The sequence below is a fragment of the Chionomys nivalis genome, chromosome 19, assembly GCF_950005125.1.
Source record: "Chionomys nivalis chromosome 19, mChiNiv1.1, whole genome shotgun sequence".
Lineage (NCBI taxonomy): Eukaryota > Metazoa > Chordata > Mammalia > Rodentia > Cricetidae > Chionomys > Chionomys nivalis.
The window spans coordinates 40327849-40345235 of record NC_080104.1 but is presented as its reverse complement, the minus strand read 5'-3'; the positions used below and the strand labels follow the sequence as shown (position 1 = coordinate 40345235).

The following is a 17387-nucleotide window of genomic DNA, read 5'->3' as shown; positions in this document are numbered from 1 at the left end:
CAAACGTTGTCTGAACTCTTTTCAGGTGAAGGGTTTTGATAGTTCGGTGTCTTTTAAGATGTTGGCTGGGGGTGAGGCATGATGCTGCATGCTTATGATCCCAACACTTGAGAGGTAGAGAGGAGGGCATAGCGAGTTCCAGGCCAGCTTTGACTCTATGGGACTGTATCTCCTAAATATCAAGAGAGGCAGAGACAGAGGAGGGGGTCTGGGAAGGAGAGACAGGGGAGAAAGGGACTGACTGACTCTGGGGTTAGAAGAAAGCAAATGAGGTGGGCCTGGATAAACTGATTTTGACAAAATGTTGGTATCTGCTGTAGTGAGTGATTGGGACATGGGGCTTTCTTCCCTCTTTGCTCTGTCCTTCCGTGTGTTCACAGATGGTTATGGTCAAAGTCACTGCATAGCAGGAACAGCCCCTTACTACAACAGCTCCTTCTTTCTCTTCTCACACCATAGAAGGAAGGTAGAGTGAGAAAGCGAGTTCCAGTTTCATCTTCAACATGACCAGGGAGCCGCCGGGTCTGGCGAAGGTTGAACAGGGGTATGGAAAGACCTCAGGATGCCCCACCTGTGGCTGCAGAGCCCCAGCAAAGCCAGACGAGCACTGTGCTCCAGAGTCAGTGGCTGGCCCCAGACTCCCCAAAGGCAACATTTAGTACTTTACCAAGTCCTCCAGGAAAGATTAGTTCAGGAATTAATATGTCAGGCTTCAGAAAATTCAGCTCTCATGAGCTCTTCTGCAGGGAGAAGTTTGGTCGTCGGAGCAGTAAAAGCAGAAACTGGAGCTACAGAATCAGCAGCAATCATGGAGCCCATTAATCGACAGAATTAAGACGAAAACAAATGTGGAATTTATATCCACAGAGGAGAATCTGAGTCTTTAAAGCTTCCACAATGTGGGGAGGTGAACGAGGGACCAAAACTGTATAAACGCTTGCTTTCCACGTAGCCGCCAATGGTAGTCATCAAGGAAAATCCCAGCAAGAGCGTCATATGACAAGCAGGTAGGCAAGTAGGTAACTGCCACCTGAACTAAACTAAACAAAGAAAGACATAGAAAGCCTCAGTACTCTTACTAGAGGGAGGACTTTTGTTTTAATATAAAGTATATTTTATACAAGCTATAGTTATCAGGACTCAGCATTTGTCTGACGAGGACTTGTAATTCACAAGCACTATCCTCCATGACTGAACCAATCAAAAGTTCTTGTCCCATGGGTCAGAGGATACAAGCAACAAACAAAGTAAATAAAAAAGAATTGGATCTTCCAAAATCCGGGGGAAAGTTACGTGTGTTGGATTGGGGCATACACCTGGAAGCAATCAGAAGAGGCAATGCATGAGGGGCCAGAGTAGATGTTACCCAGCAATGACATTCAAGGAGCTAAGGGAAGAGAGGGAGCCAAATAGTCATGAAGACCAGCTTTATAAACTGGAACTTGCAATCTTCCTGCCTCAGTTTCCCGTGTTCTGGGACTGTCAGTGTGCATCACCATGCTTTACAAAGGAAACTATTTTAAAGAAGAAAACAGCTGGGTGGTGGTGGCACACACCTTTAATCCCAGCGCTTGGGAGGCAGAGGCAGGTGGATCTCTGTGAGTTCAAGACCAGCCTGGTCTACAGAGTGAGTTTCAGAACACCAAGTCTACACAGAAAGACCCTGTCTTGAAAACCAAAACCAACCAACCAATAAACAAAACAAGAAAGCAGCAATCAGAATACAAACATCTCATCAGAACATCTCAAAAAACAAAGATTCTTGGATACAAAGACTAGAAATCGTATGGATGGTAGTCTCCACTGTGCTAACTCATGGAATTAACATGGTCTGCCCTTACTACATACCAGGCACTGTTGTGGATGCTTTGCATGTATCACTCATTTGGTTCTCATGAAGACTAACCATACCAGATACTAAAATTTGTCATAAAAACAGAGCGTGGACCCAGCATGGCCACCAGGGCGTGAGCAACAGATCACTGGACAGAGTAGAGGTTCAGAAATAGATTCAGTGTGGAAAATGATGATGCCATCTGAGGTCAAGTGAAGATGGGTCGTTCACTACGTCGGACAGCCGCGCTGCTGAGAGAGAGAGTAGCTGTGTTTATTTCTTAAATTCGACTGAATTAACTCCTATGAGTCAAAAGTTTAAACCTGGGGAAGCTTGGTGGCATGCAGGTGGAGCAGGAGCCAAAGCTTTGATCTTGCCTACAAAACACCAAGAGAGACTGGGTCTGGCTTGAACTTTTGAACAAGGGCACACCTTCTAATCCTTCACAAACAGTTCCACCAACTAGGGACAAACATTCAAACCTAAGAGCTTAGGGGGCATTCTCATTCTAACCACCCTAGTTAGCCTTATAGTCCCTACTGCCTTTAGGTGGAAGGAGGTGGGAGTTGGTGAGATTCATGTGTCTTCTGTTACAACTGAGTGATGGTGTGCGTTGTTTCAGAATCCTAAATGGTTTTTGTTGTCTTGGAATGGGTTTTGGTTATTTGGTGCCTTCCTGTCTTCCTTCTATCATACTTTTGGGGACTGGGAAAGGCAAAGGTACCAAGGAAAGATATAGCAATGCATTCAGTGCTCTTAAATTAACCTAATTTAATCCTGATATCTGAAGTCTTGGACTTACAGCTGCGGCACTGTACTTTGAGTACGTGGCAAAGGCGTGTGGCCGTGGTTTCCTTCTAATGCTGTGGGCTCAGACACTGAAGTTGCCTGTCCAGGTTTTTAATAAGGAAAGTAAACCTCAAGGGCCAGTGCCTACTCAAATACTGTAAATGCACGGTGCATCTTGTTCTTTGATGAAATAAAAGAAAGAGGTGCCAACCTAAGATCTAACAGGGGAAGGAGCCAGGGAATTTAGAAAGGATAATGCTCAACCAGAATTGCTTTTAAAAGTTGGAAAAAAAAAAAAGATTTGTCAGGCATGGTTCTCGTTTTGTTCAATTTGAGACAGTACCTATCTGCACATGTGAAAATGTGTTCTTTGTGATGTGGAAACACACCAAAGTGCTTGTTGCCCGTAGGATGCTTGGGATCCCTTTTGGTTGCTTCCTTGTGTTATATTTTCAGCTTTTCCACCGAGTATACACAGTACTTACAGACTCAAAAGCTAGTGTTATTTGGGGCACACGTGTCTCGCATTGGTCGCCCTGACAGTTGACCTGACTTTTGTCTTACAGGCACACCAGAGGCCGGCGTCCTGGCAGAATGTGGGAGCTGCATACTGCAGTACGGTTGTGCCCTCTGATGGTGAGTTTTGGCAAATCCCTTTTTATGTCTTACTTTTTTTTATTCCTCCTTAGCTTAATATTTCCAGATTTTTTTAAAGTCAATACATAAACTTATTTTTAAATATGAATTGTATTTATTTTGGGGAAGGGTATGTGCATGATATGTGCATTTGGGGGTCAGAGGACAATTTGAGGGGGTCAGTTCCATTCTTCCACCATGTGCGTTCTAAGAATTGACCTGAGATCTTCTGGCTTTGGCAGCAGGTACCTTTACCTGCTGGCTATCTCTCCAGCCCAGCTCATTAATGTATAACCCATATCCCATTTGTGATTCTGTCAGAGATCGGGGGAAAGGGAGGATTACAGAAGGAGTGTGGAACTGGGATGAGGGTCTAGTGAGTTCAGGTTAACCACGAAAACCTAGCCTGTCCATCATGTCTTCATAGGCCCTTGGTGTTATTTCACGTTTAGAAACAAGGACCACGATTACTCGAGCATCAGAGGAATGCCTGTTGGTATTTCCTAATTACCAGGTTTTCACATCCTGGATACCCATCAAATGTTGCTGCCCCTTCACGACATCACAGGCAGTTCCATGTCTGTGTGCCCTCTCTCCTTGTCTTCACGACATCACAGGCAGTTCCATGTCTGTGTGCCCTCCTTGTCTTCACGACATCACAGGCAGTTCCGTGTCTGTGTGCCCTCTCTCCTTGTCTCTTCCCTCATGCTCAGGTGTCCTCCCCCCCTTTTTTTAAATAAAGAATCATTTTATTTTATTTTCTGTATATGAGTATTTTGGTTGTATGTATATCTGTGTACTGCCTGTGTGTCTGGTGTCCATAGGGATCATAGAGAGGGTATTGGATCCCCTAGAGCTGGAGTTATGAACAGTAATGAGCCTCCATGTGAGTGCTGGGAATCAACCCTAGGTCCTCTGTGAAAACAGCGATCTTAATAGTTGACATGGGAGGGGTTAGCAGATGCTTGGGGATCACACAGAATCCTTGGTAAGTGTGCACAATGCTACAGACGGACAACAGGACTGAAAATTTGCTTATTTTTATAGTTGTGTGTTTCTAACTTTCACTACCATTTCTACCATGAATATCAGTTTACAGTGCTTGGCTTAGGGGTCAACTTTTAAATGTTTTTGTGTACTCCCTAATTTGATCTTGCTCTAAATTCAACTCTATAAGCCTTGCTTCATAGACAGTATGTACTAAAAGAACATCTTGAGAATTCGCAAGGATGCCAAAACTGAAGAAGCCCAAAATGAATCATGTGATCCCTGGGGTCCCCTGTATGTCGTCAGTATGAGTGTCATGGTGTAACCAGGATCCTTCCCCCAGCGCCTTTCGGTAATCTGAATGCATAAGTGTGTGCTCATTGCATTCAGATCAATGCAATCGTTAGTGATCCCTCAGCCTCTGCAGGAGACCCTTTGGCAGTCACTCATTTATAGAACAGAGACATTGACTGGAAGATTAGACTGAAAGCAAAACAAGAGAAATTCTACCTGGCATCTTGTTGTTCGTGTGTCCTGAAGACAAACAGCTGCCAGAAAAATACTAGTATATGTAAGTTAAAGGCAGCTGGGGGGCAGGCCTGTGCCCCCAGTCAAGGCTTAGTACCAGTGTGCACCAGATACCAGAGCTTGTCACGTGGCCAAGAGCCAGAGGTCCATAATACCTCCTGCTCCCTTCTCTCCGAGAGCCCCTGTAATTTCCTATCAAATTCATGACCTTTTTAATTATGATTGTTTTACACACACACACACACACACACACACACACACACACCCTACTGAGTCCATTGAGTGTGGTTCATATGTACATGTGCTGACCACCTGGGGTTAGACAACCCATTAGGGAAGCTTGTCCCTGGAGAAAATTGATTCTCTCTCTCAGCAGCCCTTAGTTACCAGTAGCTCTTCATCCTAGCCCTGGTGCCGGTGAACTTTCTCCTGTCCGTGTTGGTGTGTCAGCTGGTGTTCTAACTATGTAGGACTTGGTTAGGTAGCCATATTGTTGAGTTCATGGATGCAGCTTCCTTGCCATGTCTAGAAAACCCTGTCTAGCAGCAGCCAGAGCAGGGAAGTGGCATTTATGTTCTTACTATCAAGTTGTACAAGTTCCGTATACGTCAAGGTTCTTTGAAAGAACAGAATGGATAGAATGCATTTTTATATGTATTAAAAGGCTTTATTTATTAGAGAAGCTTGCAGACTGTGGTTCAGCTAGTCCAACAATGGCTGTCTCCTGAAGGAAGGTCCAAGAATCCAGTAGTTGTTCAGTCCATGAGGCTGGGTGTCCCAGCTGGTCTTTATCTACGTTGGAATCTGAAGAAGTAGGTTCTGAGTCAAAAGAATGTCTCAGTAACGGGACAGATGAACTTCAGCAAGAATGAGGACAAGCAGGGGAAAAAAGCTTCCTTCTTCCATGTCCTTTTGTATGGGCTGCCACCTGAAGGTGTGCCCAGATTTCAGAAGGTGTCTTCAGATGTCAAGAGTATCTCTCATAGGCATGCACAGATGCTTGGGTTTCAGCTGATCCCAGATGCAGTCAACAACCAAAATTAGTTCTCTCTCTCTCTCTCTCTCTCTCTCTCTCTCTCTCTCTCTCTCTCTCCAGGGTCTTATTATATATAGATTAGATTGGCCTAGACCTCAATGATCACCAATTCCTCAGCCTCCTGAATACAAGGACTATAGGATTATAGCCACCACCCCTACCTCATGTCACTTCTAAAAATGGTTGAAGAGAGAAAGATTTCTTGAGTTGACTGATACTGTTAGAAACCACTCATGCTCAGCTGGAGTTATCTTGCCATTATCTTATCAAGTACATATGTCACGTATTGAGTATTGAGGGCCTTTTGGGGTTCAGCCCCAACGTCCTCTTCAGGGTTCAGATTGGATGCTACAGCAAGCAAAGGGGACTTTTTTCTTAGGGTATCTGAGGGAGAATGAACTCTCTCACATCATGCTGTTCCAAACAAGTCTCTTTATTCTTCTGCCTCTATTCTAATTCTCCTGGCCTACTTCTAATTCCTTCTAGCTTCTTCTAGCCTAAAAACACTGTCCTTACAGGAGGCTTGAAGCAAAGGAAAAGTTGCAGGAGTTACTTCTCATTGGTCAGAAGCACATTCCTAAGGAAAAGGAGTTGAGCCATTGCCATGGCAACGCAAGGTTCCTAACAAACTTTGAGACATAGTTCTATTGTCAGCAGACTGGCAAGTGAAGAATTGGAATGCTTTTCTTAGGGTGCTTGCGTTGCACAGGTTGGACACCTGAGACTCTGACCTTGTGCATAGCTGTAAAGTTTTAAACTATATCTATTCACAAAAAAGCCTTTAGTCTAGTTTGAACTTGTTCTGAGGTAAAAATGAGCTAATTGTGTACAGTTAGTCAGAGCAAAGGGGGAAGCCAGGCTTTTAAGTGTCTACAGTCCTTTTGGAACAAATAGATCTAGATTCATAACTAGATCCATTTATGAATCATGTCTTAGTATATGTTCTATATACCAAAATTATAGAGCTAAATGAAAAGTCATCTTCCTGACCACCCACAGATATATGTGCCCGTAAGACTGAGATGTAATCATGAGATTACATATACACATCACATGAGATCACACACTACAATGCAGGGGCACCAAGCTGCTTAGCAGATGTGAGCAACAGTCTCCAGAGCCGATGGTCCTGCAGGCCTTGCCTGGACAGGACTGACCTCCATCAGAGTCACTCCTCTGCTGGTTTGATGGCTGAACACCAGTTGTCACCTCTCACAGCCTCAGGTAATTAAGTACATATGTCACATATCGAGTACATGTATATCAAGTGCATATACCATATGTTGAGTATATATGTCACATATCAACTACATGTACCACATACTAGGTACAGATATCACACCAAAGACAGATGTCACATATTGAGTACACATCTTTTATTTTAATATTAAAAAGAGGTATGACCATCCAAAAGGACAATAAGGAAGCTGCTAATCATGAAGGTGACAGACTACAGAGCCTCTGGGTTTAACCTGACCAGGAACTCACTTCCTATTGAATGAATGTTGTGAAAACTAAGTACTTTATATTTTTCTATTTAAAAGATGTCTGACAATTTGAACGTTTTTTGGGGTTTTTTTTTTTTTGTTTTTTTTTTTTTGGATTTTTGAGACAGGGTTTCTCCGTAGCTTTGGTGCCTGTCCTGGAACTAGTTCTTGTAGACCAGGTGGCCTCGAACTCCCAGAGATCCGCCTGCCTCTGCCTCCCCAGTGCTGGGATTAAAGGCGTGCGCCAATGTGGACGTTTTTTGTAAACTGGGGTTTCAGTTTGAATCCTTACTCAGTTGTGAAGTTGGACTTATTCCACCACAGAACCCCTTTCTTGAAGGGTTTGGTAAGCCTGGAGTTCCACATTGCTGCGGACGCCCATGTCACAGCCTTACTGTGTGTGCGGGGCTTAGCCTGTAGGAGAAGCAAACCTGCCAGATTTCAGGTGATGGCGTCCGTTCCAGGACTGCACAATTTTCAATATTTTGAGGGGATTAGGAACTCTCATTTCTCTCCCAAATGCAGCTTGATGAAATAACTGCTCTAAGCAGTTAGTTCCTGGTTTTTCTGTTGATACCCATGCTGATTTAAAAAAAATCCCTAAATATGTGGAAGCTGGAAGGGCTTTCTTTCACTGTGAATGGCTACCAGTGTGTTTGAAGAAACATTCAATTTCTTTGCTAAAAGAACCACTAGGGAGGGAAAAGACTTTTTTTTTATTTTAATGTAAGGAAGATCTTGGTACTCGGCACAGATGGCACATTCCCCATACTTTGCAACACAGGTACTTAGCTTGCCAGGCAGAAAGCCGCACTGCCCATTGCAATAGCGTATGCCTTATTCCTTGGCCTCATGCTGGCTCTGAAGTCTTCTCACAAGCCAGAATGAAGTCTGGCTTCCTTCCACAGGTGTCCATGCCATGAGAACAAGGTTTTTGTTTTGTTTTGCTTTCTACAAAGAGGATCAAAATATAAATTTCTTTTCTGAGGCTTTGACTGGGAATTCATATTTAGGAGGAGAGGGATGAATACAGGACCTCTGGAAGAGCAGCCAGTGCTCTTAGCCACTGAGCCATCTCTCCAGTCCCCCTCACAATGTCTTAATGACAATATTTTATATAATTCCAGAGAGAGTCAATTGGCCAATAATCATATGAGGTACACAATAAAATGTCCAGTTGATGTGATTAAAATTAAATTGTATTGCTGGTAAGAAAGATTATTGATATGAATAAAATGTGTATTTTCACATATTAATCTGGAGGGCTGGCAAGATACCTCAGCAGGTAAAAAGCACTTGTTACCAAACCTGATAACTTGAGCTTAATCCCCCAGACCCAAATGGTGGAAGGAGAGAACTGACTTGTGCAAGTTGACCTCTGACTTCCACACACATGTCTTATGGTGTGTACAGATAAACAAATAAACGTAATCAAATATTACCATGGAAAGATAATACTTTCTTCTTCGTGTGTTTGTGCTAGAGATCAAACCCAAATCTTGTACATGCCAGTCAAGTATTCCACTGCTGCGCTGCCTCTCAAAAAACCTAGTGGGTTTTTTGGTGGAGAGCACATGTATTTATAAGAGGAACCAATCATAACACACATGTAGAGATCAGTGGACAATCAGCAGAAGGTAACTCTTTTCTTCTGCCCTGTACATTCTGGGGGTCAAATTCAGGTCATCGGGTTGGCAGCAGATGCCTTTATCCCCTAGGCCATTGTGTTCCTCAGTGCTAGGTGTTTTGAAACAGGATATTACTCTGAGCTGAGGCTGGCCTTCAACTTGCTAGGTAGTCTGGGAGTCTAGGCTGATCTTGAATTAGCAATCCTCATGCACCGACCTCCCAAGTGCACGAATGCACAACCACATGTAGCCTAGGAGAATATTTTCTGTCTAATTATTTCCATACGTTGGTATGGTCCAGTGTGACTAGCCCCAACCAAAACTCTGTAGAGGTTTATTTCCTTGATACAAAATTGTCAGCGGTAAGACCCTTAGGAGGTGGTTAGGTCTTGGAATCACCAGCCTCATTAATGGTTTTCTCAAAAGATTGGGTTAAATGTCAAGAAACCAAGCTTGATGTCTCAAGAATGGGTGGAGCTTTATAGGAGTTGGGTTTTTCCTGTAGGACTTGTTGGGTCCCCCAGAGCAGAGCAGACTGTTACAGAGCCAACTTACCCCTGCACCCCTTATTTACCCCTGCCCCCCTTCTGTATGCATCTGCTTGCTAGTTCACACCTGGTCTTGCTGTGTAATGTCATCCACCATGAAATAAAACTGCCTGAGGTCTCAGCAGATGTTTCCAGGCTGAGCTAAACCAGCCCCCTTGTAACTTAACCTCAAGTATTTTGTCATTGTGACACAAAATGATTTAAGACATGATTATTTTTCAAGTGAGAATGAGAAAAATTCCATGTTTTTAACATCAATATATTATGAATACTTTAAATAAATATTTTACATAAGTGCCTCTCACAAGGTTATTTTGAAGCAAGCACATTTTACTTACATGTGTTAACTGTAGATATTCCAAGAATGTTTCCATACAGTGTGGAAAGAGGCTTTTTGTCATCATCAAAATAAAAGTTAGTTAACTCTACTAAAGCGATAATTTTGTGCTTTGCCTAACATATAGTTAGACCAAAAACTGTGCCCATGGACGTAGTACTATTAAAATATTTTTCCTTAGATGTAAAACTAATGAAAGTATCTGAGACACTACTGAAAAGAACTATATTGCAGGACATAGAAAATAGAATAAATGCAGAATTATGCACATTAGCACTTGTGAAGATGGTGGTGCCAAAATTGTTCATCTCCCCCAGGAATCTGTAAACTGGGTTTAATATTCGGCAGAATCCAACAGAATGGCACTTGTTCAGAATTCCTGTGAGTGAGTAAAGGTGTGCAGACTTCTCAGACAGACGTGCAGACATCTCAGACAGACGTGCAGACATCTCAGACAGATGTTCAGACATCTCAGACAGACGTGCAGACATCTCAGACAGACGTGCAGACATCTCAAACAGACATGCAGACATCTCAGACAGACGTACAGACATCTGCAGACATCTCAGACAGACGTGCAGACATCTCAGACAGACATGCAGACATCTCAAACAGACATGAAGACATCTCAGACAGATGTACAGACATCTCAGACAGACGTGCAGACTTCTCAGACAGACGTGCAGACTTCTCAGACAGACGTGCAGACTTCTCAGACAGATGTGCAGACATCTCAGACAGACGTGCAGACGTCTCAGACAGACATGGGGTGCGAGAGCAAAGGGGCACAGCTCACCTAGAGCACGCATTAATTGATGTCATCCAAACAGCTGGCATGTGGGCATGGCAAAGATTTGTGCATCATAGAGAAACCTTGTGCCAATGGAAATTCAGCATGTGATAGAATTGCTTTTCTAAATCAAAGGCAGGGGAGCAGACTGTTCAGTACATGGTGCCATGACAACTGACTTTCTGTATCAGAGAAGCAAATTCCAGGTGTTTAAGGAGTAAGATGTAAAACATATAACTCCAAAAGGAAAAGAAAGGTACCAGAAGTTAGAATCTCAATCTCTCTCTCTCTCTCTCTCTCTCTCTCTCTCTCTCTCTCTCTCTCTCTCCCTCTCCCTCTCCCTCTCCCTCTCCCTCTCTCTCTCTCTCTCTCTCTCTCCCTGAGCCTTTTGTATTTATAATGAAAGAAATGCATTGTTTTTTGTTAGTGGATAATGGTGCTATATTCCTGCAATGAAATTCTGTTATAGGTGTAAATGTACAGAAATAGGGTTCAACCCTAATACATCTCAAAACAGTGGAGCATAAAAACAAGTTGTAGAAGGTTGGACACAGTGGGACCATTTATTTATATAAAATCTAACTGCACACAAAACTTGTATTTAACTCTGATGAATTACTGCAGCAGAACTTGAAGCATCAGGGTCCTTTATTCTCGTATTTCTGCAGATTCAGAACAGTTTAGTCGAGCAGGATGGAGATTCTTGAGGCTGCAAGTCCGTGTCATCTAGGGCTACGGTCATTTGAAGACTTGACTTGGGCTGGAGAATCCAGTTCTCAGGCTGCTTGCTCATGAGGGAGGTGAAGTTGTTGGTGGGAGATGCCACTTCCTCACATAGGCTTCTCCACAGGGCTACAGGCTGGTCCTCATGGTAGCCAGCATCCCTCAGACTGGGTATCCAAAAGAGCAAGACGGATGCAAGTCACTCATGATGTAGCCTCAGAAGTTGCACACCGTTTCTTGAACACTCTGCTAGCTGTACAAGCAAGTCCTGACTTGATAATGATAGTACCACAAATTGTGTGCCTACCTCCATGGGAGAGAGCTGTCACAATGAGACTTCTTAGAGGCTGGCTGTAATAATATATAATACTTTTTATACATGGCCATGTATGTGTGCATTTGTATTCATGCAGGTATAAATGTATGTATTACAGGTGAGAGCAATAAACACCAACTTTCAACCTCAGAGTTGTGATTTCCCTTGGAGAAAGAAAGATCATCCTGGTTCAGTGTGGATGATTGAGCCTACGCCAGGCTAGAATGAAGTGCTATGTCCTCCATAGAAGAAAGAGATGGGAGCAACCTAGACGAGGACAGTGGTGGCAGGGAAAACTGAATGGCTTAGAGACGTTTTTAAGATAGAATGAAAAGCCATAGTTTACTTTTATTTTTCTCCTGCAAATTATTGTTCTGCCTGCGTGTGTATCTGTGTGTGGGTGTTCAATCCCCTGGAACTGGAGTTCAGACAGTTGTGAGCTGGCATGTGGGTGCTGGGAATTGAACCTGAGTCCTCTGGAAGAACAACCAGTGCTTTTAACCTCTGACCCATCTCTCTAGCCCAAAATAGAAAGAAAAGCCACAGTTACTGATTAGTAGGGGAGTGGCAGGTTCCAGCATGAGGGACAGTCAGATACTAGGTAGTTTGCTTACTTGGATGGAAGCTGAACGATGGTCTTATTTGGGATGGCAGATGGTTAGAGGGAAATGGGTTCTGTTTAAGGCTTTGAGTCTGTAGTGCCCACGTGGAAAGCGCAGTGTCCCTCACAACTGATAGAGGCGTTGGGACAGCACCCGCATTTGCTTAATAGTTAGGAAAGATGTGGGATTGCCTGGAAAACATGAGGGTTAAATAGCCCAGGTTCTGAGGCAGAGCACCTAGAATCTTTTGAGGACCGAATACAGGAAGAACTGCTTATGACTGAAAGTTAGGTCTGGACCTGCATAGTGGTACACTCCTTTAATCCCAGCACTCTCTGGGATCTCTGTGATTTCACAGCCAGTCTTCCAGGACTGGCTACATAGCTACTGGGAAACCCTATCTTGACAAACTAAAGACAAAACAAAATAAAAAAGAACACAAAAAGATAAAAACAAAAAGACAGGAAATACAGTGCCATCAAAGCTAAAGGCAAAAATGTTTTCACCAAATGAAATAATTACATCACTGAGTGCTGCTAAAATAAGAAAATTGAGAGATGAAATCTCTGTTCGTTTTAGTAGCCCAGCACCATATGTGATCTAAGAGAAATGATTGCCGAGCCAGACATCATAGTGCACATCTGTAATCCTGGCACTCAGAAGACTGAGGGAGGAGAGCTGAAGAGATGAATTAGTTGAACAGTGAGAACCGGATTTGCATTTGATCCAGGAGTATTATCTGATCTTGTTACAATTAATTCTCATAACTCTAAGTATTCAGGCATCTCTACTGGCCTGCCCTTGGGTCCTGACAGATTTGTCCCCAGCTGCAGCCACTAAGAGCACCTCCTGTGCACCTTCACTGTGTTCCCTTTTAAAAGGTGGGTCTCCCATCTCTTTCTCTTTCTTTCTGTTCGTCTCTCTCTCTCTCTCTTTCTTTCTCTTCTTTTCTCTTCTGCCACAGGCCAGTCTCCCCACTCCCTTTCTTCCGTTCACTTTTCCTCAATAAAAAGCCCTCCGTGTGCGCCCTATCGTATGGCGTCTTTCTCTCACACGCTGCTTTTTAAGTTACAACAGTAAGCATAGAAGAAAAAGGTTGTTGAAGAAGAATACATGATTCTCTGGCCTCCCGGTATTAAACCATATAATCATATCTCACTTTTGTGGTGCGGAACATCATCAAAAGTGGGCAGTGTGTGGAGAGATCATTAGCCACAGAAATCATCTGTCACACGAAGTTCAGTCTCAGGGCTTCACAAGGCACTGCCTTGTGCTCTGTTCCCTCCACAAGGAGCCCTCGAGACACAGTCTTGTTCATGACATAGCATTTGCTCTAGAGAGAAGTGGTTTTGTTTTTGTTTGTTTGTTTGTTTGTTTGTTTGTTTTTGTTTTTCGATACAGGGTTTCTCTGTGTTGCTTTGGAGCCTGTCCTGGAACTAGCTCTTGTAGACCAGGCTGGTCTCGAACTCCCAGAGATCCACCTGCCTCTGCCTCCCAAGTGCTGAGATTAAAGGCATGTGCCACCACCACCCAGCTTAGAAGATTTTTACCTTCTTTTGAACAATAACCAAGCTGTGTAAAATTATGTATTGGGTTGGTTCTGATGGTCTGGCTGGCTGGTTGGTTGGTTGGCTGATTGGTTGGTTGCTTTTTCGAGTCAAGATCTCTAATAACCATCCTGACCTGGAACTTGCTGACTGAACTCATTCATCTCTCTCCACCTTGAAAGTCCTGAATTTCTGTACCACCAGTCTGTCTAGAGAGGGCGTGAGGGGGTGGTGTTTTACAAGCATTTGGGTTTTAAACATTTGACCAAATAATAGCATGTGTGTTTTACCACAGACCTTCCTTCCCTACCCCACCCTAGCCCACAGGTGTTACTTTGCTCCCAATTTACGCAGCCCCAATGTTCAGACCTCCTGCCCTGCCCTTCTTAGCCTCCATAATTCCGTATGCTCTGCTTTATGCTTCAAGCTCTCATCACATCCTGTCTGGCTCTCAGTGTTTCGGTAGCAGCCCTGTGACTTCTGAGACTCTTTGAAGCAACACTCTTGGTGAACATACTTGCCCATTCTTACTTTAGTAATACGGAAGTCAGAGCCAAGGCCACTTTAAAAGCGTGTTTCTGGAGAGCAGTTGGTGCTGCGGCCTCCTTGTAAAAGCCCCTGGGTGATGGTTCTCTTCCAGCAGCCTTTTCTTGACCTATATTGTTAAACCTGTCAAACTGGTAATTGTCCTCCTAGGTTGCTAACTGAGACATCTAACATTTACATTGTAATCCAGTCTTGGGAAAGAGGGAGACCTGGGGATTCTTTTCAAAGCAGTATTATAATGAAGGTTTGTGTATTCCATGCAGAGTTGCCGGAAGCTTTTCTATTTTATTCCTTCAAAGGGCTTCATACTCTTTAAAGGAAGACGTTAAACTAGATGCAGAGGATCTTCGTTCTCTCCATTGACTTTGTCTCGATTGTTTTAAAGGCAGTAACCTCTAGGCATGGAGTGTTTTAATGAAATATTCGCAAGTGTTAGCTGAATGATGCTAGAAGAATTATATCTTTTATTTAAGTTCCCTTCTGCCTCTTTCAGAGATCTGTAGTTAGCTGGTCTTTTGCATAACAGAAAGAAGATAATTGCAGTAAGGATGCCAAATGAATAAGTTAATCACTTAATTTACTCTGATACCAACATTGCTATCTGTAGAAGAGACAGGCCTACTTATGTATCAGAGGCTCTGAACGCTGGGGAAGGATTCTTTTTGAAAAGGAAAATAATAACCTTTTCATATTTGATACATTTCAATGTTGCAAATCTGTGCTTTGTGTTAAGTTGTTGACCTGTTCCCTTTGAGTGTATACTCAATTTCTTTTCTGTGTCAAATTTCAAATCATGTATCTGTGTCTGTGAACACTGATGGGAATGTCTGCCTTGCTATCAACAGTTGCAACACACACAGCCTTTCTGTGACAACAGTTTTCAGAAATCTGGATAGTGAGCAGCATGACCCTGTAATCCCAGCTCAAGGGAAACAAATGGCTACAGTCACTGTTGCAGTCTCTCAGCAGGAGGCAGCTTCTAGACTGTAGCACCAGAAGGGTAGCCAGGCCCAGGCCCAGCTGGAATGGAGGAGCAGACCAGGGTAGCTGAATAAGTCTGGTTGGCAGCTGGGACTGTGTGACAGTGATCCTGAGGGCAGAGCTGCCAAGAGCCAGGTCCAGGTGGGCCAGCTGAAATGAAGAACAGACCAGGGGATTGTGGGACAGTGATCCTGAGGAAGGGGCTATGAAGAAAGGCCTCCTGAAATTTACATAGGTTCCCATGAACCTGGCTAAAGTCTAATGAACAAGAGTAACTAGAAAAAAAATTCTCAGAAATTATTTTTACCAGGAAATATAAAATGAATGAATCTCAGTGTCCAGATAAGGCCAGACATCATTTTCTCTTCCTCTGGCCATAATAAAGGACATCATCTGCATTCATGGACAGAGATTTCTAGAAAGATCACCTAGAAAGTAGCCCCACAGTAAAGGATTCTCTGCCTCTGTCTTAAAAGAGTTAGTCTTGAAAGCATAAAATTATTACATAAGTAATTTTACTTATTATGCTTAAAATACAGTGCTCATCAATACAAAATTGAGAATATATAACCAGTAAGCAAAATTAGCTAGACGTGGAGCAGCAGGAAAACATCTTCCAACTCGGCCTGGAGATCCAGAAATGACAGAGAAGAAGTCAGTAGCCAAGAGTGCTCAAATGGCTGTTGTAACTGTAGTCCTTCCACTGAGGAGGAGGAGGAAAACTGTGTAACATGAAGAGGAGTGAAGCTGTTAAAAAAAAATCTAATGAGGGGCTGGAGAGATGGCTCAGTGGTTAAGAGCATTGCCTGCTCTTCCAAAGGTCCTAAGTTCAATTCCCAGCAACCACATGGTGGCTCACAACCATCTATATTGAGGTCTGGTGCCCTCTTCTGGCCTTCAGGCATACACACAGACAAAACATCGTATACATAATAAATAAATAAATATTTTAAAAATTCTAATGAATGTCTGAAGATTTTTTTATACCTGAAATTTAAAAACAGAATACAGAAGGAAAAAGAAAATACAGAAAAAAAATACAAAATCAAAAAATACAGACGGAATTAACAAGAAGACAGATGTAGTGGAAGAAAAAAATCTATGCCACTGAAATAGCTAGCATTTAAACTGACCCAGGAGCCGAGAGGAGATAGAAACCTAAAATACATGAAGAAGAGTTCAGTAAGTTCTGAGACAGTTCATATGCTTGAACACAAACAGTTCAGACTTTCAGGGGGAGGGGTGGAAGACAGAAAGATGAAATAACGGTCAAATGTTTGCCAAGTTTGCTGAATGCTGTGAATACATGCATCTAAGATATTGAGCCATTTCCGCATAGAATAATCATAAAGGAAAACAAGGCATGTCATAATCCAGCCATTGAAACCCACGCTAAACAGGACGTGTGAAAAGCACACAGGAATGCAGATGTATCACACATAGAGGAATAAAGATACAACATGCCCAAACTTCTTATTTCATGTAAGACAAGACAATTCAGCTAATTCTTCGAAAAGTGCCAAGAGTAAAAAGAAAAACCTGTCAAGTAGATTTTCTTCTATATACTAAAAATATCTTTCTCAAAAATCAAGGTGCGGTGACTTTTTCAGACTTACAAAAATGGGAAGAACTCATTGCCAGTGCATTTCTGCAGCTGTGATATTTAAGGGGGTTCTTCAGACAGAAAGGAAACAATGGCCTAGAGTAATATAATAACGCAATATGGATGCTTTGTAAATGGTCATTATATTACTTAGTGAATAATGTACATTTTGTTTGGTATAGGCACAAAGGTTTCCCAAGTACTGATTTGCAGGTGGCTGAATCTGCCACAGATAGCCGTGGGCTGTCCCACAGAAACATTCCACACAGAGGCTTTACACCAGTAATCACAGAAGCTTTATAGATAGACCAGAAATAGCCTACTTTCCATTAGCAGGTGGGAAGATAAACTGCCGTGGGTCTGTGTATCCCGATAGTAGTTGGCAGGATGAAGCTATCCGGGTGAACCCATCACTTTGCATGTTAAACTGAAAATGTAATTTAAATACAGTGAATGAACTACAATTGCA

The 17387-nt window shown here is 42.9% G+C and overlaps 1 protein-coding gene across 1 annotated transcript in view; it reads left to right on the top strand.

Moving 5' to 3' along the window:
- Nucleotides 1–17387, top strand: part of Mcu (mitochondrial calcium uniporter) — a 163846-nt gene that overhangs the window by 125963 nt on the left and 20496 nt on the right. Inside the window, exon 2 of the mRNA XM_057751943.1 lies at nucleotides 3190–3259. Within this exon, the coding sequence (XP_057607926.1) occupies nucleotides 3190–3259 (70 nt within the window). The remainder of the gene's footprint in view (nucleotides 1–3189; nucleotides 3260–17387) is intronic.